This window comes from Typopeltis vanoorti, chromosome 13, assembly GCF_054136105.1.
Source record: "Typopeltis vanoorti isolate ZY-2024b chromosome 13, IOZ_Tvanoo_1.0, whole genome shotgun sequence".
Classification (NCBI taxonomy): Eukaryota; Metazoa; Arthropoda; class Arachnida; order Uropygi; family Thelyphonidae; genus Typopeltis; species Typopeltis vanoorti.
In genome coordinates, this window is record NC_143561.1 from 99442013 (window position 1) to 99467848 (window position 25836).

Genomic DNA, 25836 nt, shown 5'->3' on the forward strand with positions numbered 1-25836 from the left:
CAAAAGTTGACTAAAGCAGCTCATCGATTACTTGGTTACTGAAGAATACTTTGATGAGCAGAGACAAGCAGTTATTGTTCCTCTTTATTGAGCCTCGATAAGACTCCATCTTGACTACTGCATGCAGATCTGGATGCCAGGGTTTCTTGGTGGCGGTGATGAGGAGGCGGAAAGGATCCTGAGGTGAGTGACCAAGATGGTAGCAGGTCTATGGAATGAACCTTACGAGAACAAGTTGAAGGTTTGTGTGTTTAAAAAACTGGTCGATAGGTGGAAAAGGGATGATATGATTGAGACTTAGAAATTACTGAACGGTTTTTACAAGATTAATTCAGAGGAAATTTTTCAGAACAGGTCTGGTGGTGGGAGAACTAGGGCCATCCATGGAAACCGAGTAAGAGTGTAGTTAGCAAGAGTGTTAGAACTAGATTTTTTGCTGTAGAGTAGTGAATGAGTGAAATAGGTTGCCAGAATCTGTTGTGGCATGACTGTGAATAAGGTCAAAGCATAATGATAGATACTGCGCAAATGTTGGATGGTGCTTGATATGATGGTTAGGGCCTCCCTCAATGAGCCTAAGGACTCCTTGGAGTAGCCCGTAATAATATGCTTTAATTTAAACCTTACTTGATTTTAACTTTATTGAGCCTATTTGTTGCAAAGGGACTGCTCCATAGCCAAAAATAGCTTAGCTTTTTCTTTTCCAACTTTAAGCAGTGTAGGAGCACCATAACTTTTCAGGAAATTTTCTGTACTAATATTTATTACCATTCTACCATTTTCACCCATCACTATCTGCCTCTCATAATTATTCTTTATTCTGCTTTTCACATCAAAATGACTCATTAGACTTTTTTTTTTTTTTTAAGCTTGCTTGGCTAGTTTCTGCTCATACGGCATTTTGATTATCTTTACCAACTACTGATCACCTTCCTAGCCTGCACTTCACATTTCTCATGCAGCTGATATTACCATACACTTAATGCTGACTTCATAATGTCCTCTTTATCCAGACTACATTACCCTCGATCTCGTTATCCATTTTATACCTAACTTATCTAACCTCCTGACCTTTAGAATATATTTTGTCAATGCTACTGTTATTACAAAGCTCTTGATCAGTGTCCAAAAGTGTTGAAGGTTTTTTACCTTCATTATATTGTACATTAAAGATACCAAGAAATTATATACTTGGTTTTAATCCTTTACCCAAGGAAGCGAAACAATGTTTTACATGTGAAATATATTCATGTCTGAGCTACTTGTATATAGAGGCTAATGACTTACATCACTTGCCTTAGTATGTATCCCATAATGCAAAGCACACACACCCTTTCGGGCATGTAAAATACTAAGCATAATGGGAAGGGCCACTACCCAGGCCGGTTTCAACCTTTATTGAGGTTTCATCAGTGGGAGCCAGACTCAAGAAAGAAACCAAGGTTGGAGCAATACAGAAATCATATATATCTCATGTACAAGTAGCCAAAAGTTGCTTGACCTTATTAATAACATTTTTCTCTCATCCAGAGATTTTTATTAATAAGGTCAAGCTTATTAAACAGTGGGTTTAATAAGTCATAATATATTTAATTATTATTACTGTGTGACATCTCCAGGGAGTCCAATGACTCATCGAGGGAGGTTACCTACTCTACAACTCTCTGCCTCCACCAACTACAACAAACCGCAACCTCCATCATCTACACCAACTCCATCTACCGTCCACCACCACTAGTATTTTAGTTAATATATCATTTTGCCACATATGCTAGTGGCTTCTTCTGGATTAGGAAAAACAAAAAATCTACAGTAAGCAGTAAACATGAACCATTACACAACTAAAAACCGAATATGTAGTTACCATTACATACAAGTAAAAAAACAGAAACATGTAGAGCATGGAAGTGCTCTACATGTTTCTGTTTTTGCATGGATCACTCATTGTTCATTAGGTATGCATGATAGTTGGCATAAAAGTTAAATTCTGACATGTTGAAAATCTAATAAGTGACTTCCAAATGTTACATAAAAAATCATTCCTTGATTTCTGTTGAGTGTGCCTTGTGAGCAGATAACCATCGTAGCCTGTTTTTGATGTTGCAGGCACTGAAGTTGTCTTCTGTGTAAGGCATAGAGTTCTTGTCCCTTTCAATATTGTGGTGAGTGTGGGAGAAGTGAAACGCTAGGCCTTAGCTGCCTTCTCTGTTGTTATTGATCTTTCCAATATGCTCCCCCCCCCCTAATTTCCAAACTTCTAGATGTTTGTTTGCCTTATGTAAGCAAGGCCACAAGAACATGAAATATTGTAAACTCTAGGATGTTTGTTGAAAGGGTTGTGGTCCTTAAGTGAATGTCAGAGGGCTCATATAGTTACAATGGGCTTAAAAGCCACTGTTACATCATGAGATTTCAGAAGATTAGTGATTTTGAGAGAAAGTTTGCCAATATAAGGGATGGAAACCGAGACTCTCTAGCATATATCAGGGATCTGTTATGTAGAAGCAACAGAAAATAGTATTCTTTGTGCCATTTTCTTAAAATATCCATTGCTCACAGATGGTTGGAGAAGAGAATGTAATTCTTCTTTTATTTTTTCGTCACATCCTATAATAGAGATTGCCCTTATTTTCTTTCTTTCAGTGCATGTGTAATACCTAATTTTTGTGATATATAGTGCAATTAAGAGAAATGTAGGTAATGATCTCTCAGTGGGCTTATGGTATATACTAAGAGAGGCTTCCTTCTGCTTTTGTTGAAATTAAAATATCTAGAAAAGGTTTATTTTCCTTTATTTTCAAGTTTGAAAGCGAATTTAATTATATGGTGGGAGTTAATAGATGAAAGAAAATCATGTAACTCAGCCACACTGTTTCCAGATTATAAATATGTCATCTACATATGGAGGGCGCTAGTGGGCCAAGCGCTGCGGACGTGATTTGAAGAGCTCCTGATTCAGATAAGTTTTACTAGGAATAATTAAGTATATATGCGTAATTGTTTAAGTAAGAGCGGCTGTAAATGTTGTATGCTACCGATATTATTAGTGTGGGGGTTTTTTCTTGCCTAAACTAAATTACGAAATCGTTATTATTAGACTTAGTAACCTGCAGAGAAAACAAAAAAAAAATGGCGGCGGCATTGTCATTCCATGATTTTAATTTAGATTTCAGTCGTTTCGTTAAGTGTGAGGTCTGTTATATGTATTCCTTCGATTACATAAATGATTTGTGGATGTTTAGTGCGGATGGAAGAAGGGTGTGTGCGAAGTGTGACCTGAATGAGGAACTGATGAATGCGAATATGAAATTGATGACAGAAAGTGCTAGTACCGATGTATAGTGGTAAACATCGGTAAAGTTTACCGATGTTTACCACTCGGTAAACTTCGAGTGGTAAACATCGGTTTATCACTCGAAGTGTGGTAAACCGATGTTTACCATTTTTTTCGGTGAGAAAGAGAGGCGAAAAAATGTTAAAAAATCAGGAAAAAAGAAAAAGGGCGATTTGACCGTAACGGATGTTAAAAGGGACGAAAGTGGGGCGGAAAGAAACAAAATTGAGAGAACGAATGAAAGTAGAAATGGCGTGATGCAGAAATCGCAAGTAAAAAAAATCGAAAGAATAAATAATAGCCAAAAAAAAAAAATGAATGATGGCGAAAGTTGGACGCATGTTGGAACGAAAGTACTGAACCAAAGAAAGATGAATGACAGTAAAAGTGAGAAGAATGATAGCGAAAGTTGGACGCATGTTAGTCCAAAAGTACGGAAACAAAGAAAGATAAATGAGAGTGAAAGTGAGAAGAATGATAGTGAAAGTTGGACGTATGTTGGACCGAAAGTATGGAAACAAAGAAGGACGAATGAGAGGAAAAGTGAGAAGAGGGGGTCGAGAGTTAGAAAGATTTAATGATAGAGAGAGAATGTGTCGCGAGGTTCGGAAGGTGAATTGGATTGGATGAAGCAAGAAATGAAATGGATGCGGAATGAAATTCAGAGAATTCAGGTCAAAACTATTAAAATAAATCATGATGGCATGAAAGAGTTAACGAAAGATGAGCGAGTGGCGTTGTATGGCAACTCCATTATTAAGGTGTGCTAGAGGATAAAATGCACAAGGTATGTTTTCCAGGTGGTAAAATGAGTAGAGTGATTGAGGCATTGAATATGAGGCAGTAGCGAGCAAAAGAGTTAATTGTATTAATTGGTACAAATGATTTGAGAGAGAACAAAGAGCATGTCAAAATGAATGTCAGGAGACTGCTTGGAAAGATAAAAGAGAATAGTGTGACAGGAAGGGTAGTCAGTGTGTTGCCTAGGTATGATTGTGGTGAAATGAGGCAGAGAGCAAGGATTATGAATGATATTCTGGCTGAAATGTGTGAGGAGATGGGAGTACAGTTTGTTAATGTGTGGAATGAGTTTGAGGGACGAAGTGAGCTGTATGGGAGCGATGGACTGCATTTGAGTGGTTATGGTGTGAGTCGCTTGGAGAGACTGCTGCTGGAAAGTAGAGAAGTGAATAGAGAGAATGAATCAGATCGAGAGGGGAGTGATGTGGAAGAGCAGGAGAGTAAGACAGGAGAGATTGAAGAAGTGGAAATGAATGGGGAAGTGAGTGGTATGAGTATAGAAAATGAGAGAATGGGTGTGCAAGAGGAGCAGGGAAACGGGGAGGTTCAGGGTGGACAGGAGTACACAGCGTGAGAAAGGTGGATGCTGAGGAGGTGAGAGCATGTGTAGGCAGGAAAGTAATGGGATGACCTGGGATCAAGAGGAAACAGATGGATTTGCAAAGGGTTCTAAAATGAAGAAGCAGGAAGGGAAATGGCCCCAGTCCAGCATGGAGAGATCACATCAAGTGAGAGGTATCAGTGGAACTAGCTGTAGATCCAGAAATGAGTTGTTGTGTTTGTATTCCAATGCTAGAAGTATAAGAAACAAGGCGGATGAAATGGTTGCACTAATTGCGTCTGTGCACCCACAGATTGTCGGAATAAGTGAGACATGGTTAGATGAGGACGACATCCTGACAGGAATAGAGATGGAAAGGTATGATGTGTTTCGTGAGGATAGAAGGGGTAAAAAGGGAGGGGGAGTGCAATTGATGATAGAGAAAGAGTTATATCCATACAAGTTAGAGATGCAAGAGGGAAATAGGGCCAGTGGTTTTGAGGCAGTATGGTGTGAGATAGAGGTAAATAGAATCAAATACTTGGTGGGATGTTGTTATAGACCTGGTAATGTGGTTGGTGGTGATAGTGAAATGTATAGTCAAATAAGCCAAGCAAATAAGAAAAGGGTGATCATTATGGGTGATTTTAATTATGGCAATATAGACTGGAATGAAGAGATAGCAACTGGAAGTAAAGAAAATGAGTTTCTTGAGTTTTTGAGGGATAACTACCTCAGACAGTATATAACAGAGGGCACACGAGGATTAAGGGTCTTGAATTTGGTCATCTCATCGGAGGATGTAATTATCAATGAGGTGTCAAATCATCCACCAATTGGTGAAAGTGACCATGAGGTGATTACCTGGATGGTTGCCAGCAGTGCAAGGACCCCTGTGAAAAAAGGGTATATGTGGATCTACAAGGGGGTGATTATGAAGAGCTCAGGAGACAGCTTGCAGGTGTAGCATGGAATGAGGAGTTAGCTGGAAAAGAGATCAATGCAGCTTGGGGGATTTTCAAAAACTATTTAGTAAATGCAATGACTAAATGTATACCATGGGTGAGAAGGTTAAATAAGGTAGGTGTGAGATGGATGAATAAAGAGATTAAGCATGCAATACAGAGAAAAAGGGCATTGTGGAGGCAGCATAAGAGAAGTGGAAGTAACCAATTTCATGAGCTCTACAAAGACCAGGCAAGGAGGGTGACTTGGTTGGTGAGAGTAGCTAAAGAGAGGTATGAACAGCAGTTAGCTAATGAAGCCGAAAAGAATCCTTGGGAGTTCTTTTGATATGCAGCCAGCAAAAGAAAGAATGATTATGGAAGGATGACATTGATTGGAGGAAATGGTATAAAGACAGCTGTTGCAGAATGTGTGGTGGAGATACTTAATGAACAGTTCATAAAGATCTTTCAATCTTGTGAATGTGACTTCATGGAGAGATTAAGAGCAGTTGATGATGGGGAGGGGAGACTGACTGTAAGTGAGCAAGAGGTGTTTGGGAAGTTGAGTAAACTAGATGTAAATAACGCTGTGGGACTTGATAATATATCACCGCGTATTCTGAAGGAATGTGCCAGAGAGTTGACACCTGCCTTGACATATTTTTTTAATACGAGTCTTGCACTTGGTCAAGTTCCTAAAGAGTGGAAGGAGGGCAAGATTGTGCCACTTCATAAAGGAGGTGATCAAACTCAAGCATCAAACTATAGGCCTATCTGTGTGTCAGGTGTTGTGGTTAAGTTGTTGGAGAAGCTTGTGAGAACTAGGATCCAGAGTTGGATTGTTGACAACAATGGTATAATCTTTGATGGACAGCATGGATTTGCTAAGGGGAGGTCATGTTTTAGTAATCTACTTACTTATTACAATAAAGTGACTGCTTCCTTGGACAGAGGAGAAGGATACACAGTAATATATTTGGATTTCGCATAAGCTTTTGATAGAGTACCTCATGATAAGTTGACAGTCAAACTAGAGCAGTTGGGGTTGGATATTAGATTAGTGCATTGGATTGGAGACTGGCTATCTGATAGGTAGCCACTCTCCTGAGGCACTCCACTAGTGACTTTCCTTTTCCTGTATGGGGGTGCAATATCCAGGAAAAGGAAAGTCACTAGTGGAGTGCCTCAGGGGTCTGTTTTAGGGTCATTACTATTTAACTTGTATATTAATGATATTGGCGAAGATTTGGATGGAGATATTCAGTTGTTTGCAGATGATGCAAAGTTGGGACGAACCATAAAGAGTAGTGAAGATGTTGTGACCTTGCAAGAAGACTTGAATAGATTGAGTGATTGGGCAAGCAAATGGGGATGCGAGTTCAATGTTGCAAAATGTAAGGTTTTGAAATTTGGAAAACAAAGATGGGATGCAGAATTTATGCTTGGTGAGAATATATTGTTGGAAGTAGAGGAAATAACAGATCTGGGGGTGATAGTGGATAAGGATTTAAAATTTAGGGGACACATCACCAAAATTGTGAAGACAACACAAAGACTTCTGGGAATGATGCGGAGGACACTGACGTGTAGAAGTAGGGAGATTCTTGTTCCATTGTATAAGGCTTTGATTAGGCCACACATGGACTATTGTGCCCAGATTTGGTCACCTGGTTTTCAGAAGGATGAAGAGATGTTGGAAACGATCCAAAGGTGACTGACTAAGGTAGTTTCAGACCTCTGGAATGTCGAATATGAGGAAAGATTGAAAAGATGTAATTTGCAGTCTAGTGGAGAGAAGGAAGAGGGGAGATATGATAGTGACCTACAAGTTGGTGAGGGGTTGTTATAGGATCATTGGTGGAGAAGTTCTGCAGAGAATAGTGGGAGATCAGGGGATAACCAGAGGTCATCCCTGGAAACTGTATAAAGAGGGTGTGAGTAGGGGAGTGAGAGGCAGGTTTTTTTCGTGCAGAGTTGCGAGTGATTGGAATGCCTTGCCTGAGAGTGTGGTGTCTGCAAGGAGTTTGAATGTGTTTAAGACACGGTATGATGAGTTGTGTGTGAGATAAAAGGACCTCCTAGATGAGTCTTTGACTCCATGAGGTCTTGTTTAATAATAATTATAATAATAATATATCATCACCGAAGTGACAGTTTAGGATTAGTAAACATCAAGAAATCTTTTTTACAGTTTTCTATGAATAAGTCAGCACATGGAGGTGATAGAGGACTTCCTACTGCAAGGCTAGATAGTTTGTAGATTTTCCCATTCCATTTGAAATAATTTGAGTTGAGACAATGTTTAAATAGTTGGGAGATGTCAGGAGGGTACAGATTATAAGTGCCATAACTTCATCTACAGGAACATACGTGAACAACAATACAATATGTTGTCTAACTAGACAGCACTAGTCGCTCTCTATATGGATGTTATGTCCAAGAGTGCGTCTCCTCTCTCTGTCCTTCCATCTAATCATGAACAAATTATTCATGAATCTTACAAACAACAACAGTGACACTGTGACAAAAAGAAATCTCCCTCATAAAATAATTCCAGTAAAAATTGCTCAATATAACTATTAACTACATAAAAACCATGAAAGAACCTCCTCATTAAAAACTCGCATTCGCTTTACTATTCATGGCATTAACACTAACATATCTGGTCCGGCACAACGTAGTATTGATACTAAACACAGTATCCAGTGGGATGAAGCTCATCTTTTCTATAGAAGCAGTTTTAAATATGATTGCCTTTTCAAAGAAAGTTGTGAAGCCCATTTACATCGGCCAAATCTGAATTGGAATGATTGTCTCTCCCCCCCCCCCCCAAAAAAAGTTTGGGAGATTCTCATTTTATGTAACCATCAAGAATAGTTTTAATATTATTTATTAATATATTAATTTCTAGAATGCTACAACCAATTTTAATTGGTAAACCGATTGTTGTATGTACCTTGTATTCCCGTTTCTTTGATTTGCTTGTTTCTGTGCACTGATGATGTACTGTTATTTACAGTACAAAATATCTACTCCCATTTCATTAAAGTTAATTAGTGTGGTTTTTTACATTGTTATGTTTTAAACTTTTTACGTTTATTCTTTGCAGCAGTTATCCTTTTACCATTTTCACCAATCAGTATCACATCATCCTTCCATAGTCATTCTTTCTTCTGCTGGCTGCATAATGAAAGAACTCTCTGGGATTTTTTTACATTTTTTTTTGTGACTCAGTTAAGTGTTGCTCATACTGCAATTTTGCAATCTTTACCAAGCAGGTTACCTTCCTTGCCAGTTGTTTGCAGTCTTTATGCACACGATTATTACCATTCATCTTATTCTGCCTTCGTAATGCTTTCTTTCTCCAGATTGCATGCTTAACCTCTTCATTCATCCATTTCACAACTACCTTATTTAACTTCCTGATCCTTTTGGAATATATGCAGACATTGTCTCTTCTGTGTATTTCTTGAGTAGAGCTCAAGCAGCATTGATCTCCTTTCCATCTATTTCTTTATTCTATGATACAGCTGCAATCTGTCTCCTGAGCTTTTCTTAATCACCAGCAATATAATTCTGCATATATCCCTTTCTGTAAGAAAGGGATATATGCAGAATTATAACCAACTACCCAGTGATTGCTTTATGGTCACTCACCAGCTGGAAGGAGATTTGACACCCCCTTTATACAAACATCCCCTGATAAGATGATCAAATTCAAATTGATATCACATGACCCCTGTTTCATACTGCTGAAGATAGTTATCCCTCAAAAACCAAAAATTCATTTTCTTTGTCCCCAGATATCATCTCTTCATTCACATCTTTATTACTATAATGAAAATCCCCCAAAAGAGAAAGGTGACCAGCATACTCATGAACAGTACAAGGCTCAGGCAAGAAAGATTACCAGAATGGCAAGGAAGGCAAAATCAGTACAAGAAGAATCCAGTCGAGCAGACCAAAAGAAATCCCAAAGAGTTCTTTCATTATATGGCAAGTAAGAGGAAGAATGACTATGGAAGATTAACTTTAATGAGTGATGATGGTCACAAGAAGATAAAAGCCGATAAAATAGTTGAGTTAATAAGTGACCACTTTGCAAGGGTATATCGTCCTAGTGAGGTTACTGCTTTAATTGTTATGTGATAGACACTAATGTGGGAACAGAGGTGGATGAATTGGAGGTTCTTAGGATATTGCAGAATCTCAGTGTAAATACAACTGTGTGATTAGATGGGATATCAGCTAGGGTTTTGCAAGAATGTGCAGGGAAACTTGCAATGCCTTTGACTAGGCTCTTTAATTTGAGTCTCAGCTCTGGTAGATTTCTAAGGGAGTGGAAAGAGGACAAAATAATTCCTTTGCATAAGGGAGGTTCTAAGACTGCAGTAGCAAATTACAGACCAATCAGTATCTCAGGCGTGGTGGTAAAAGTACTAAAAAAATTGGTAAAAAGAAAATTCAAGAAGAGGTGGATAACCTCTTCTTGAATTCTCTTTTTACCAATTTTTGTGGTTTTGTGAAGGTCAGTCATGTCTTAGTAATTTACTAACTTTTTATAATAGAGTAACTGCTGAGTTAGATAAAGGAAATGGCTACACAATGATTTTGCTGGATTTTGCAAATACATTTGGCAGAATTCCACGTGGAACTCTGTTATGCAAATTAGAACAAATGGGGGATGGATATAACACTGGTTAAGTGGATAAGAGGGTGGCTGCTGGACAAATATCAAAAAGTGCTACATAGAGGAGCAGAATTGAGGCAAAAACAGGTGACTAGTGGTGTGCTTCAAGGTTCAGTGCTAGGACCTTTCCTGTTTAATTTGTACATAAATGATATAGGAAATAACCTGAAAGGAAATATTCAGTTGTTTGCTGATGATGCGAAATTAGGTAGAGTAATAGTTAATCAAGGCGATGTGGAGAGCTTGCAGGACAATTTAAATAGGCTGTCAGTATGGACAAAAGTTAATAGGTGTCAGTTTAATGTCGAGAAATGTAAAGTTATGCATTTTGGGATAAATAGATTACAAGCCATGTATCACATTGATGGCAATGTACTCCAGGAAATAGATGAAGCTAGAGATTTAGGGATGGTGGTAAACAGAGTTAAAGTTTGGATGACATATTGCTAAGGTAGCCCATAAGATTACTTGGGTATTGAAGAACACATTAACAAGTAGAGATATGGAAGTTGTTATTCCTCTTTATAAGGCCTTGATATGCCCACATCTAGACTACTATGCTCAGGTCTGCTCCCTGAGTTTCTTGAGGATGAGGAAGTGGTGGAAAGGATTCAGAGGTGAGTGGCTTGTGGAATGTTCCCTATGAGGATAGATTGAAGTGTGTAGAAGATTGTAGAAGTTGGTTGATAGGAGAAAAAGAGGGAATATGATAGAAACATTTAAGTTGCTTAAAGGGTTTTATACGATTGATGCAGAGAAATGCTTCAGGACTTGGCTAGAGGAGCCAGAAGAAGAGGTCATCTCTGGAAGTTGCATAAAGGTGTGAGCCAGATTTTTTTGCTTGGTGAGTTGTGAATGAGTGGAATAGGTTGCCATAGTCAGTTGTGAGTGCTTTTTTCTGTTAATGGGTTCAAGGAGAGGCATAATAGATTATGTGGATAGATTCAGTCTCCCACAATGAGTTTTCGGACTCCATGGAGATACTCATATAATAATAAACTAATGATTACTCTTTTCTTATTTACTAGAATAATTTGCCTATGTATTTTGTTCTTACTGCCCTCCACGTTACCAGGTCTGTAGCAACATCCAAATAAATATTTTTATTCTATTTACTTGTTCTTTGCACTGTACTGCCTCAGAACCACTGCCACTATTTCCACTTTGCATCTCTCTCTTGGATGGAAAAAAACATCATACTCCTCCATCTCTATCCCTGTCAGGATGTTCATCATCTTTAATTCAACCATGTCACTGGTTCCAACATTTTTTTAAGTAAATGAAGTTGATCAGTGCAGCAATTTTGTTCCATTCATTACAGATTCTTCTGGCATTTGTAGACACAAAAAAGAGCTATAACAAGTCCTACTAACACCACTATTCAGATGTGACCTTCCCAGCCATTCCTCTCCATCACTGTCTACACCACAACCCTCTCCACATTCACCATCACATTTCTTTCTTGTCTGCATACATTCATTTCTGCATCCAGAATTTACACTTCTCATGCAGTATTACCCTTTTAACTTTGACTCTCCTCTTTTTCCTGTCTCTCTTGCATTTCTCTTCTCACTGCATTACTGACATCACCTTTCCATCTACAAGAGCCAACTCCTTCTATCTCTCCTGTTCATTTCTCCTACTCTTCCATATCACCTCTTACTTTCTTAGATCTCTTATAAACTGCAATCATTGTGCTTCTTTCGAGCAGTAGTGTCTCCAGTTGACTTGCACAGACCATTTAACTGTTTTGTGTGAAGCTGAAGAGGCTGGTGAATTTAAATTCTTATTCCATGTTAATAATGCTATACAAGATGTATAGTGAAATACATTTGTTTTTAATTTAATTTAATTATTAAGCTAATTTCTATTCTTACTGTAGCATCGGAGGTGCTTGTGACAGATAACTTGCAGAATTCCTACTGTGTATTTCTCTTTTAGCATGCACTGTCCACAGATATCCTTACTTGTGTATGAAAAAAAAAAAATGAAGAATCGCTATATAGAATTATTAATATGCAAAGTGCCAGAAGTTGCAGCTACTAGAAGTCTAGAGCAAAAAATATAACGGTTAGAATAAAGGGGGAAAAAGTGTGAAGAAATTCTGGATACTGATGAGAAAATCAGTTTCATCATTTCAGAAGATTTATAGCCATATCTGTGCAAATTAAATTTGGTGTAATTAATAAAATTGGAAATATTATTACATAATCATCCCTCAAAACATTTTCTCTGTTTCCAGTTTCTTCTTACATAGATTTAAATGCCTAAATCTCATCAAACTGAGATGATATCATCTTTTCAGTTTCATGAGATTATATCACCTGCTGCAAATAGTTCACATCCAGTCAATTCCCTACCCTCTTGTGTTTTTTTCCTCTCCTGTTGCCTTCATTCTTTTCACTCACAGTTTCTCTAGATCAGTGTTTCTTAAACTTTTTTGACACTGCGGAACCCTATACAAAAAATATTTCTTTTTTTTTTGCAGAATCCATATGATGATTTTTGAAATTTATCGGAAGAGATTTATGGCAATAAACCATTGCCTACAAAATATTTGAATAAAACATGATGCATATTATTACAAATAATTAAGAGACATCCCTGTTCTAGAAAATAAGTGTTTAATAAAAAATTACTATTTTTCTATTCACTGGAGCTTTTTTTTCTCAAAAACTACATATAATATGAGTTATAAATGTCTGAATATACCAACTGTTCCATTTGATATTGCAGAGGAGAAATCCGTCTCATTCTCTGATGAAACAACTACTGTCAGTTCTCCAATCCAGAAGCAGTATTCTCCTCAGCATGCAGGTGATCCTCATTTTTTGTTACTTAACAACACAAGACATTTTAATAATTATTTCTATATTTTTTTATTACAATCCTCGCCCTCCATTCCTTCATTAATCACAGTCTCTTTCAGTGTGTCTTGATGAAATATTTCTTATCATAAAATGACTAAATTCTATTGAATCAATAACACATAAATATAAAAAAATTCATTTGCATTTCAGATTATAATTGTGTGTGTGTGTATGTGTGTGTGAAAGTCTTAATCAACATTTATGTTTGGAATGCAATTATTGATTACAAAAAAAAAAACGGGGCAAACATAATTGTTCTGGTGTAGCAGGGTATTCTTCCCCCCCCCACCCCAATATTTAGTTAATGCACTGATTTGTGTAAATCTGAAATATTTATCAGTCTTTCTCTTTTGACAAGTGATTCCCAGTTTCTCTGTGAAGAGCAATCTACTAGTGATGTTGAACTAATTGTTTTCATTTTTGAAATTGATGTTGACAGCATAGAAATAGTTCACTCATGTTCTCTAAGTACATAAATGTAATGTAATTCTCTAAAAGTTATTAGCCAAGTACTGAGTGAGTGATTTTTTATATTTCTTGCAGCATCGTCAACTAAGGTCATATTGCATCAGATAAATCCACCACATTGTGATTTGTATCACTGGTAAAAAATCCTGGAAATATAAAAATTCATGTTATTAATATGATTTTAGCTCTGGACTATTTGAAATGTAAGATGCCAGTTTGGCTCTCTGACTTAATATGAATTGACAGAGAGAAAGAGGAAAATTTACAAAAGTGATCTTGTTTGCATTATTTGCCATTTCCTTATTTGAGAAAAGATACAAAAAATACTTGAGTACACATTGCTTTTTGAAAGGGGAGTTTGAATTGCAGTAAAGCCTATTTCCACAGCCAGAGATCAACAAACTCATGAATGAAGAAAATTTCTTGCTTATGGCATTTATCATTGTTATTAAACTTTAGCTCTTTATAGAAAGTCAAAAGACTCATTGTGAAAAGTATGTTGACTGCTGTAATATTTGTGAAGGTTTCAGGACAGTTAGACTAGAACAATAAGCTAGGTTAAATGGTATGTATTGTTAATGCATACATGTTTTTTTTTTATTGAAGACAAAATTTTTGATAATTTTTAAAGCAGATTCTACAGTTATATAATTAAGTAGAAGAGAATAACAATTAAAATAACAAGGTTTCACATGTTATAAACATGAGGATAATATGTAATGCCATTAGGGTCAAAAGTGTAAAACTTCTGTTGCATTTATTTTTCCATATTCAGTTAAATAAGAAAAAAAAAAAAACTTTATTAGTGAAGAATATCTAGCAAGATTAACCCAAAAGTGAGAAAGCTTAAGGCATCATTTAGATTAGGCTGATGAATTAGATTCGCAGATTTCTTTATAGAATATAGCTGCCATCGTTCTATTAAAAAATGACATATCAGACTATCTTCTTTCCATTGTATCTTGTATCTGGACACTATAGTGCATGTTCAAGATTCAGTTTGTGTGATTGCTGGAATATGTAATCCTAATATCCTGTGTAAGCAATTGCAGATCTTCTCATTCCTCTATAGTATGACAGAACATAAAAGCTTGGAATACAATATACTTCTGAATGGCTCATTCATCCTGAATGGAAATGGGTAGTCCTTTGAAGAATGCTGCAGAAAATTTATTAACTGCAAACTATTGGAAGGAGAAACTGAAGACTTTTGATGTACTGAATGGAAACTAAAATCTCAATTTCTCTGGTAGATACATTACAAATACTGCAGAAGGATACTCCTTCTGACATCATGAAATTATTTGATTTTGCTATTAAAACCGTTTTTTCTTCTGTAAGGAAAAATATAAAACTGTATAAACTGATTGAAGGAACAGCAGTTTGTTCTTCAATCTCCTACTATCCGTGCAAACTCAAACATTATTATTATTATTATTCCTGTCACCTCCAACGAGTCCGAAGACTCATCACGGGAGGACACCTACAACTGCCTCAACCACTACACCAAACCTCTACTACGAATCATCTCCATCAACGCCATCTACCGCCCACTTTCACCACCACCACTACAACTAGTATTCTATGTCTGTAAATTGCGTGTGTTCTGAAGGGCCAATTTGTCTGTATGCAAGATGAAAAACCAGAGTTTCCAGGAGAAAAACCCTGCTACATCCATATGAGATCAGCTAACTCACCTTCGATTGAAAATCGTCCAGATAAAGATTCCTCCCATTGCTACGAGAATCGAGCTTAAGCCTATTTCAATCGAAGGGTGCAATGTACCGTCGTTCTTCCAATTGCGCTACAGAGGCACTTATTAACGTGGAACTTTTAAGTAGAGTACATCTTGAGTACCTTCATTTCAGGTCCGTCCATTTGGTTCCATTTTGCAGATAGCATTTTTGCAGTATGGGATACTTTGTTATCAGATTTACATGTTTTCTTCCATAGAATACTGAAAGAAAACTAGTACAGAAAGATACATTGAGACTGCACCCCATCATTATCATCAACCATCTTGGAAGTCACACACTATTAAAACTTTGATTCATTATGCACATGTTATGCTCCATTGAAGTCCTTCTACAACAACTGTAGCATACCAAATTCACATTTCACTCTAGTACATGTAACTGCTTCTGCACAATGTAACCATTCAAGTTTTCTTCCATTCGGTTTTCAAGTTCCCTACATTCCCTAAAGGTCCAAGTTTTTCCTTTGTCTCACCCAAGAGTATATCGAGTTCCTTGTCCTTGTTGTCTGTTATTCTGTGGATAGATAAGAAGATTTGAAGAACAGTAGGCAGGATTACAAGATTTCAGATGTTTGGATGAATTGAATCTTGTACCCAAAATTGGAAAAAGAGAGTAGCCTTACATAAAAGCCATAAATTAAAGATACCAAGAAATTATATCCTATCCTTCTCGTCTGTCCTAGGACAGGTCGAGTCCCCCTCCTAATGAGGGATTACTGGCATATTAATGCAGCCAGTTTGCTACTCCTCTGCTGCATCCCCCTAAGGGCAATATTCATGACTGTATACGTGTGTTCATGGGGCCAGTACAAACCTAGTACAAAAACAAACCAGACTAAAAGTATACAATACATTAGCCCTACCAGTCCTATTGTATTAAAGTGAAATCTGGACAATAAAACAAAAAGACAAAGATTAATAACAGCTGACATTAAGTTTACAGGCCACTCTAGGCCTAAATCCTTAACAAGCATAATGATGATGATGATGAGTGTACTTGATATTGCCTGTCATTCAAGAAGATTATCCTTGTATTTAGTTTTGAATACTATAGCTACTCCTTTTCCCTGAATATTATTGCCTGAATATAACATCTTGTATATGTTGCTTACAAGACTCTGATTCTTAGAAGATAATTATATCTTCTAAGAATATAATTTAAGATCTGATAATATTGGAGTCTTGACAAGTAACAGACTACTGATCTGGAGGAAACTTGTAGATAGGAAGTTAGTAGTGATGTAAATCTTTCATGTAGTACTATCAAATCCTGTACACCCCTTGAGGGTACATGGCAGGAATTTGATGATGAAGAATATAATTCTTAGAAGAATTTACAAATTTAATTAAATTTGTAAATTAATAAATTAAATTTGTAAATTACAATACATTCATATGCATTTGCAGCATTACTTTTCAATTTACTAACTTTCGTTCACTGAATAAGTATCTTTCAGTATTCCTTTAATAGTTTGTAGTTGGAAACGTGATTGCAGCTGTAGTCAGTGATATATATTTTATGGGAGTATAAGATTTAACTTGCAAATTGTTAAAGAAGAGTAGTATTTGATATTTACAAAGAAACTTATGATTTTTATTCCTATATTATTAGAACAATTTTTGTTGCATTTTAATACATAAATAGCAAGTAAACAGAGGATTTTCATGTATCTAATTTTTATTTTATTTTTTTAAAACCTTCAATCAAGATATTTTCATAACAATATCTTATGAAGAACAATTGGCATATTATTACTAGCTTAAAAATATTATTATTATTTTTATTAACATCTTACTTCCATGGAGTCAGAGACTCATCATGGGAGGTACACACTATTGCACACAATGCTCATTCAACTGCGCTTTAAATTGATTCAATGTGTCTACACCCACAACACACACACACACACACACACACGGGCAATGTATTCTACTCACCAACCACTCTCCATGCAAAGAATCTACTCCTCACTCCTCTCTGTTCTCATACATCACATTCCAAAGGCCACTGACCACGTTTGTGAATTTTCTCTGGACCCTTTTCAGCATATCCTCGTAACCATGAAAACCTGGTTACCAAATTATTATTATTATTATTATCAAACAAGACCTCATGGAGTCAAAGACTCATCTAGGAGGTCCTTTTATCTCACACACATCTCATCATACCGGGTCTTAAACACATTCAAACTCCTTGCAGACACCACACTCTCAGGCAAGGCATTCCAATCATTCACAACTCTGCACGAAAAAAACCTGCCTCTCACTCCCCTACTCACACCCTCTTTATACAATTTCCAGGCATGACCTCTGGTTCTCCCCTGATCTCCCACTATTCTCTGTAGAACTTCTCCACCATTGATCCTATAACAACCCCTTACCAACTTGTAGGTCTCTATCATATCTCCCCTCTTCCTTCTCTCCACTAGACTCTGCAAATTACATCTTTTCAATCTTTCCTCATACTCGACATTCCAGAGGTCAGAAACTACCTTAGTCAGTCGCCTTTGGACCCTTTCCAACATCTCTTCATCCTTCTGAAAACCAGGTGACCAAATCTGGGCACAATAGTCCATGTGTGGCCTAATCAAAGCCTTATACAATGGAACAAGAATCTCCCTACTTCTACACGTCAGTGTCCTCCTCATCATTCCCAGAAGTCTTTGTGTTGTCTTCACAATTTTGGCGATGTGTCCCCTAAATTTTAGATCCTTATCCACTATCACTCCCAGATCTCTTATTTCCTCTACTTCCAACAATATATTCTCACCAAGCATAAATTCTGCATCCCATCTTTGTTTTCCAAATTTTAAAACCTTACATTTTGCAACATTGAACTCACATCCCCATTTGCTTGCCCAATCACTTATTCAAGTCTTCTTGCAAGACCACAACATCTTCACTACTCTTTATGGTTCGTCCCAACTTTGCATCATCTGCAAACAACTGAATATCTCCATCCAAATCTTCACCAATATCATTAATATATAAGTTAAATAGTAATGGCCCTAAAACAGACCCCTGAGGCACTCCACTCGTGACTTTCCTTTTCCTGGATATTGCACCCCCATACACAACTTGTTGATACCTATCAGATAGCCAGTCTCCAATCCAATGCACTAATCTAATATCCAACCCCATCTGCTCTAGTTTGACTGTCAACTTATCATGAGGTACTCTATCAAAAGCTTTTGCAAAATCCAAATATATTACTGTGTATCCTTCTCCTCTGTCCAAGGAAGCAGTCACTTTATTGTAATAAGTAAGTAGATTACTAAAACACGACCTCCCTTTAGCAAATCCATGCTGTCCATCAAAGATTATACCATTGTTGTCAACCCAACTCTGGATCCTAGTTCTCACAAGCTTCTCCAACAACTTAACCACAACACCTGACACACAGATAGGCCTATAGTTTGATGCTTGAGTTCGATCACCTCCTTTATGAAGTGGCACAATCTTGCCCTCCTTCCACTCTTTAGGGATTTGACCAAGTGCAAGACTCGTATTAAAAAAATATGTCAAGGCAGGTGTCAACTCTCTGGCACATTCCTTCAGAATACGCGGTGATATATTATCAAGTCCCACAGCCTTATTTACATCTAGTTTACTCAACTCCCCAAACACCTCTTCCTCACTTACAGTCAGTCTCTCCTCCCCATCATCAACTGCTCTTAATCTCTCCATGAAGTCACATTCACAAGATTGAAAGATCTTTATGAACTGTTCATTAAGTATCTCCACCACACATTCTGCAACAGCTGTCTTTATACCATTTCCTCCAATCAATGTCATCCTTCCATAATCATTCTTTCTTTTGCTGGCTACATATCGAAAGAACTCCCTAGGATTCTTTTTGGCTTCATTAGCTAACTGCTGTTCATTCCTCTCTTTAGCTACTCTCACCAACCAAGTCACCCTCCTTGCCTGGTCTTTGTAGAACTCATGAAATTGGTTACTTCCACTTCTCTTATGCTGCCTCCACAATGCCCTTTTTCTCTGTATTGCATGCTTAATCTCTTTATTCATCCATCTCACACCTAACTTATTTAACCTTCTCACCCGTGGTATACATTTAGACATTGCATCCACAAAATATTTTTTGAAAATCCCCCAAGCTGCATTGATCTCTTTTCCAGCTAACTCCTCATTCCATGCTACACCTGCAAGCTGTCTCCTGAGCTCTTCATAATCACCCCCCTTGTAGTTCCACATATACCCTTTTTTCACTGGGGTCCTTGCACTGCTGGCAACCACCCAAGTAATCACCTCATGGTCACTTTCACCAATTGGTGGATGATTTGATACCTCGTTGATAATTACATCCTCCGATGAGATGACCAAATCCAAGACCCTTAATCCTCTTGTGCCCTCTGTTACATACTGTCTGAGGTAGTTATCCCTCAAAAACTCAAGAAACTCATTTTCTTTACTTCCAGTTGCTATCTGTGCACAATAATCCATATGAGGCCTGATCAAGACCTTATACAATGGCATCATAACCTCTCTATTTCTGCATGTCAGAGTCCTCCACATCATTCACATTATCTGAAGTGACCTTTCTCTTTCGGGATACCGCACCACCATATATAACTTTCTGATACTTGTCTGACAGCCAGTCACTGATCCAATTCATAAGTGTGTTATCCAATCCCACCTGTCTCAGTTTATTTAAGAGTGTGTCATGTGCAGTCTATCAAAAGCCTTTGCAAAATTGGATTTTGGATATCATGAATTTCTTCAGTACCTTCACCACAACTCCAGCTATACAGACCTGCCTATAATTTGAAGCTACAATCTTATCACCACCTTTATGCAATAGAATAATTTTACCTTCCTTCCACTCCCTTGTAACCTGTGCTGTTGCAAGACTTTTATTAAACAGGCATGCCAATGCTACTGCCAATTCCCTGGAACATTCCCTTAAGATGTTTGGTGATATGTCATCATATCATATTGCCTTATTAACATCGGGTTTATTTATTTCCTCAAATACCTCCTGCTCACTCACAATTGAGTCATCCTCTCCTATGTCCTCTACACTTAATTTTCTCATGATTCCATCCTGATCAGGATGAAACGCCCTTAACCTTTCATCCATTAACTTCATCTCATCGTGATCATTTTTCCTTCATTTTTCCCACATATCTAAAAAATGCTCTAGCGAATTTCTTCACCTGGTTTGCCAATTTTTGCACATACTGCACTTTTGTTTTCCTTGCTAATTGAGTCACTCTCCTGGCTTGTTCTTCATACTCTTTATGTAACTGATTATTACCATCATTCATCTTATACTTCCTGAAGAGTATCTTCTTTTTCCAGATTTTGCTTGAGTTCCACATTCATCCATTTTACATGTACCTTATTCAGCCTTTTGGCCTTTGGAATACATTCACACATTAATTATATTATGTATTTCTTTGTCAGTTCCCATGCAGCATTTATTTCCTTACTGCTCAACTCATCATTCCATGTTATAGCTCCAAGATGTCTCCTAAGCTTGTCATAATCTCCAGCCTTATAATTCCACATATATCCTTTCCTCACACTAGTCTGCATATGTCATTCTCACATACAATATGATATTGCTCAGTGACCAAAAATATAATTATTCCCACCACCCTTATTCTTCTCCATAAAGAGACTGTAAATGGATGAATGTGGAACTCAGTAATAATACACTCTACTGTTCATATAATTTTAATATGGAAATTATTATGTATATCTTTTAGCCAGCAAAGGTTGGTCGATTGGTATAACAGTATTGGATATAATAGTCCTATGACTATTATATCCGATACTGTTATACTAAATTCGTATGAACAGCAGAGTGTCTTAAAAGATTATTATTTTTGTAATTATTATTATTCGACACCTCCATGGAGTCCAAAGACTCATCGAGGGAGAGTGTGGCAACAGCATCAAATGATTGACCCCTTTTCAACTACTAACTGCGCTCAAACTTGCTTAACTTTTTGCATGAGCCATTAGTAGCAGAGGCTCTACCAATCGACCAACCTTTGCTGGCTAAAAGATATACAAAATAATTTCCATATTAAAATTATATGAACAGTAGAGTGTATTATTACTAGCCATGATCATTCATTTACAGTCTCTTTATGGAGAAGAATGAGGGTGGTGGGAATAATTATATTTTTGGTCACTGAGCAATATCATATATTGTATGTGAGAATGAGAAATGGAAGAAGAAAGAGTAAATGAAATGACAGCAGCATGATGTGATAGTTATTATAGAGATTATATTTATTGAATGATTCATCTGAGTTATTAATTATTATTATAACTAAAATAATTATAAATGCTAACCTGATTACTAGATCTGTTAAGGTTTAGATGTCTTTCAATCAGTTAATAATAAAAAAATTCTTTGCTCACTATGATCATTCGAACTCTTTTTCCATATCATATACAGATTCTTCACACCATATCATCTCTTTTATATATTTGAATAAAATCATGAAATTATATTTATATTTTTTATATTGGTAAAGGTTAGAACAATGTTTTGAAAGTCTTGCAATCTTCTTCAGTGCGATAAATTAACATTCTAGACTTAATGAGAAATAAAAACAATAAGTGGTGTGAATGAATAAATGGTCAGAAAATTGCTGGATATGTTGGTTTGAGTTCTGTTTTTTGTTTGAGCCCATCATCTTTGTTTTATTTTGTGTTTATGCTTTATGTCATCACCACCATGCATGTAAATAGTTCAGACCCATGTTATTCTGTTGTTGGTAGTTTTATAGTGAAAAAGAAATGGGTAAGCATTAGAAAATTTGGCAGAATTGCATATTATGCATACTTCTGGCATAGCAAAGTTGTTACATATGTGCTACACTATTGAGGAAATAAGAAGTTTTCCTCTTTTGCTGATGTAGCATGAATCAAAAAAAAAAAACCATAAAGAAAATTGCTTTCTTCTGTATGGATTTTTGGTCTACTTAACCTTCAAGGATTTAACACTAGAGATAAAGGATGTTTCCTATTCATTTCTACCACACTTGCTATAAGATCTGTGCTTGTGGGTCTAATCTTACTGTCCACTCTTAATCAGTATAAATGAGGGCAAGTGGGGAGTGATCTCAGGCTCAAACTAGGAGTGAACCACAATATTTCGCATAAAGTGAATTATATAATCTGGTGAGAGATTTAGTTCTGTCAAAGAATTCTGCACAGATCTTGTCCCATAAACTTCATTTTCAAAGAAAATGAAGTTGTAAGCATGAATTTACACTTTACTTTTGATACAAAGATTTATTAATATACTGCAAGAATATTTCTGGACTTGTAACTAGGTGAAGAAAGATATGATTATTCAGGACCTCTAAGTTGCAAGAATCATCTTAGAAGGACCATCTTGGACAATATGAAGTCTGTCGTACTGCCTTCTTGAATTCATTCATTGTCTACATTTCATTACCCAATCAGGCAATGTATTCAATAACCATTCTCCATGTAAAAAGCCATTTCTCACCCTCTTACCATTTCCTTTTGCAACTTCCATCTTGTAACCAATTTCAGTCATATCACCAGTTCTTCTCCATCTGAGCCCAGTAATCCAGTTGCAATCTGATCAAGGCTTTATACAATGGAACTACCGTCCTCATATCTGTGCTGTCCAAATGCCCTTGTCAGTATTGTAGCATTTCTTTGTATTGCTTTCATTACCTTTTAGAATTTGTTCTCTAAATTTCAAATATCTGTCTACTATCACTGCCAAGATAGTAGATTTACCATCTTTCCAGCGTAGTTAGATCTTCCTCAAGAGAGTCACAACATCAGTCTTCCCTAGTTTTGTATCATCTACAAACAATTAAATATTCCCCCTCCCCACTCTAAACCCACTCTAAATCGTATGTCAATGATATTGTCATATGATTTCAACAGTAATAGTCCCAGCACTGTACCCTTTGGAATCCACTTGTGACATTCCTTCTCCCTGATATTGCCCTCCATACATTACCTTTTGATATCTGTGAGACAGTTAATTTCCAATCCATTTTAATAACATGATATTTAACCTACATGTTGCAACTTAAATATCAAATTCTTGTGGTGACCTTTCTGAGCCCAGTATTGCAGCATTTCTTTGTATTGCTTTCATTACTTTTAGAATTTGTTCTCTAAATTTCAAATATCTGTGTACTATCACTGCCTGCCAAGATTCCTTGCCTCCTTCATTATACTGGAGGAAGTGAAGAAGGCAAGAGATCATGGGGTAATGGGTAGATCTAATAAGGCAAGTTTGGAAAATGAATGGGGATATTGATTTAATACAAATAAATGTAAGGTCTTGAAATTTTGCAAAATTACTTTATTTGGCAGATGAAGGTAATATAATATTATCCTGATATCTCCAAAATCTCCAGACGAAATACAAAATGATTTATAATATGATGTCTCTTTTTTCATTCCTTCACTTCTGCAGTGGTGCTGTCTTACCCTCCTACTACTTAGGTATATTTCCATTTGCAGGACATTCACTCAACAGCCAGGTCAATAGTAATAGTCATTTCCCTAGCACAATACCTTAAAACGTAACAGAATCACATATAATTTAAAGTACTTAGTATTTGAAATAAATGCAGCCTTTTCATGCATTTCTTAATCTTCAGCCCTCCCCCATTTCTCTAGGAATAAAACCTACTTTACTAAGATGAAATAGCCTAATGAAGTGATCATTAAATAGCTCCACCATGTCATCTGCATCAGTCATAGCATTAGTCACTCAACCAGCTTCTCCATCTATTGATATCATAGGTTATTCATCCACAATCATTTCTCTTTCTCCTCTTTCCACTGGCAACAAAACAAAAGAATTTCTTGGGATTTTCCTTGAATCACAGTTCTAGTTTCTTCTCATATTCCAATTTTGGTTTCCTTACAAGACTAGTTTCTTTCTTAGCTTGAGTCGTATTCCTAATGTAACCGTTCCCCACCTCTCTTTATATATATATATATATATTTTTTTTTTTGATCAGCAGTTACTGTTTTATATCCCCACACTTTGATCTGAGACAATGGAGATGTTTTATTGACTTGTCTAAAAGAAGATTGAAAGGTGTTCTGCTATAAAATAGCAGTATTTTCACTTACATCCAAGCTGCTAATTCTTTTCACTTAAGAGACATATGAAAATCTTCTTGCTAAAGTGAAGTATAAAGAATATGATGATTAATTTTTGATAATTTAACAGTTAACTATGTTCTTCTGCCACGACATTCGATTTACATGGAAAAACAATGTCACATTTTCTTTGTGAATGGGACAGCAGAGTGAGTAGATTAAAAAAAAAAAAGAGTGGCCAAAGAGAGAAATCTTCATACCAAATTCAAAATATTCTCTGTAAAAGTTTAGCAGATCCAAATAAAGTTCTCTTACTGCTTATAAAATAAAAATTAGTAAAGCAACTTCTAAGGTATTAAACTAGAATGGTAAATGTTTTAGTATTTTGTTAAAATTTCCATGTCCTTTCACATTCCAAATTCAGAGAAGTTATTTTTGGTGGAGTCAAACATAATAAAATAATTGCAGATGAATGAATTGAAAAACGACCACTCAACCAAAAAAGAAGCTTTGATTAAGTTCACAATTGTAATACTAAAAGCACAGTTGAAATTCTAATCAAGAAATTTGAAAATTTAGATTATAATATGAGCTTGATGAGTGACTTCTTGAATTTTTATTGTGCATGTGTGTGTGTGTGTGTTGGCATAGTAGATGAAGATTAAGGCGAAAGATATTACCAAATATATTGTGGAGCAACAAAAGAAATGGAATGGAAATACTATATGTTCTAAACATCAGCATTATGAAGATTATGTTTGGTATTTAAACAGGAAAACTAAGACAGCACATACGTGGGAAAAAAAGACCATTTAAAGACAAAAAATGAGTCTATTCAAAAAAAAAAAAAAAAAGGTTAAATATTCCCAATAAACATTTACTTTTATATAAACATTTAATTTTATTCCTGATTTCATAAAACACTGCTTATTTACTTATTAAGTTAAATAAATTTGAGAAAATAAAGAAATACATAGATTTTATTGCCTAGTTATCATGAAGATATGGAAGTCCTACAAAGGATGCAGAGATGGGTAGCTAAAGAAATTTTAGGATTGTGATAGAATGTAGATTAGGATGTTAGATTGAAGGAGTGATAGAGCCTGGGTAAAATAGGAGAAAAAGGAATGATATGATTGAGACATATAAGTTATTGAGAAGAGCTCACTTGATAGATACTGGAGAAAGTTTTTTAATGATGGAAGGCATAAAAGAATGGGAGACCAACTCCTGGAAACTGTATAAAGGTGCTATAAGTAGGAGTAAGTAGTAGATTTTTTTATTATCATCAACAGACTTCCACAGGGTTAAAAGGCTTATCAAGAGCGGCCAGTAGTCACCA

The 25836-nt window shown here is 36.3% G+C and overlaps 1 protein-coding gene across 24 annotated transcripts in view; it reads left to right on the forward strand.

Annotated features, from left to right (window-relative positions):
- The window catches only part of LOC150100409 (coiled-coil domain-containing protein AGAP005037-like), a 1356304-nt gene that overhangs the window by 980862 nt on the left and 349606 nt on the right, over positions 1–25836 (forward strand). For all 24 annotated transcript variants that reach the window (XR_016549297.1, XR_016549300.1, XR_016549298.1 and 21 more), the window contains one exon: positions 13050–13130. Coding sequence is in view for 19 of the 24 variants with exons in the window: in XM_090403260.1 (XP_090259386.1) it covers positions 13050–13130 (81 nt within the window). In the remaining 5 variants the exon portion in view is untranslated. The remainder of the gene's footprint in view (positions 1–13049; positions 13131–25836) is intronic.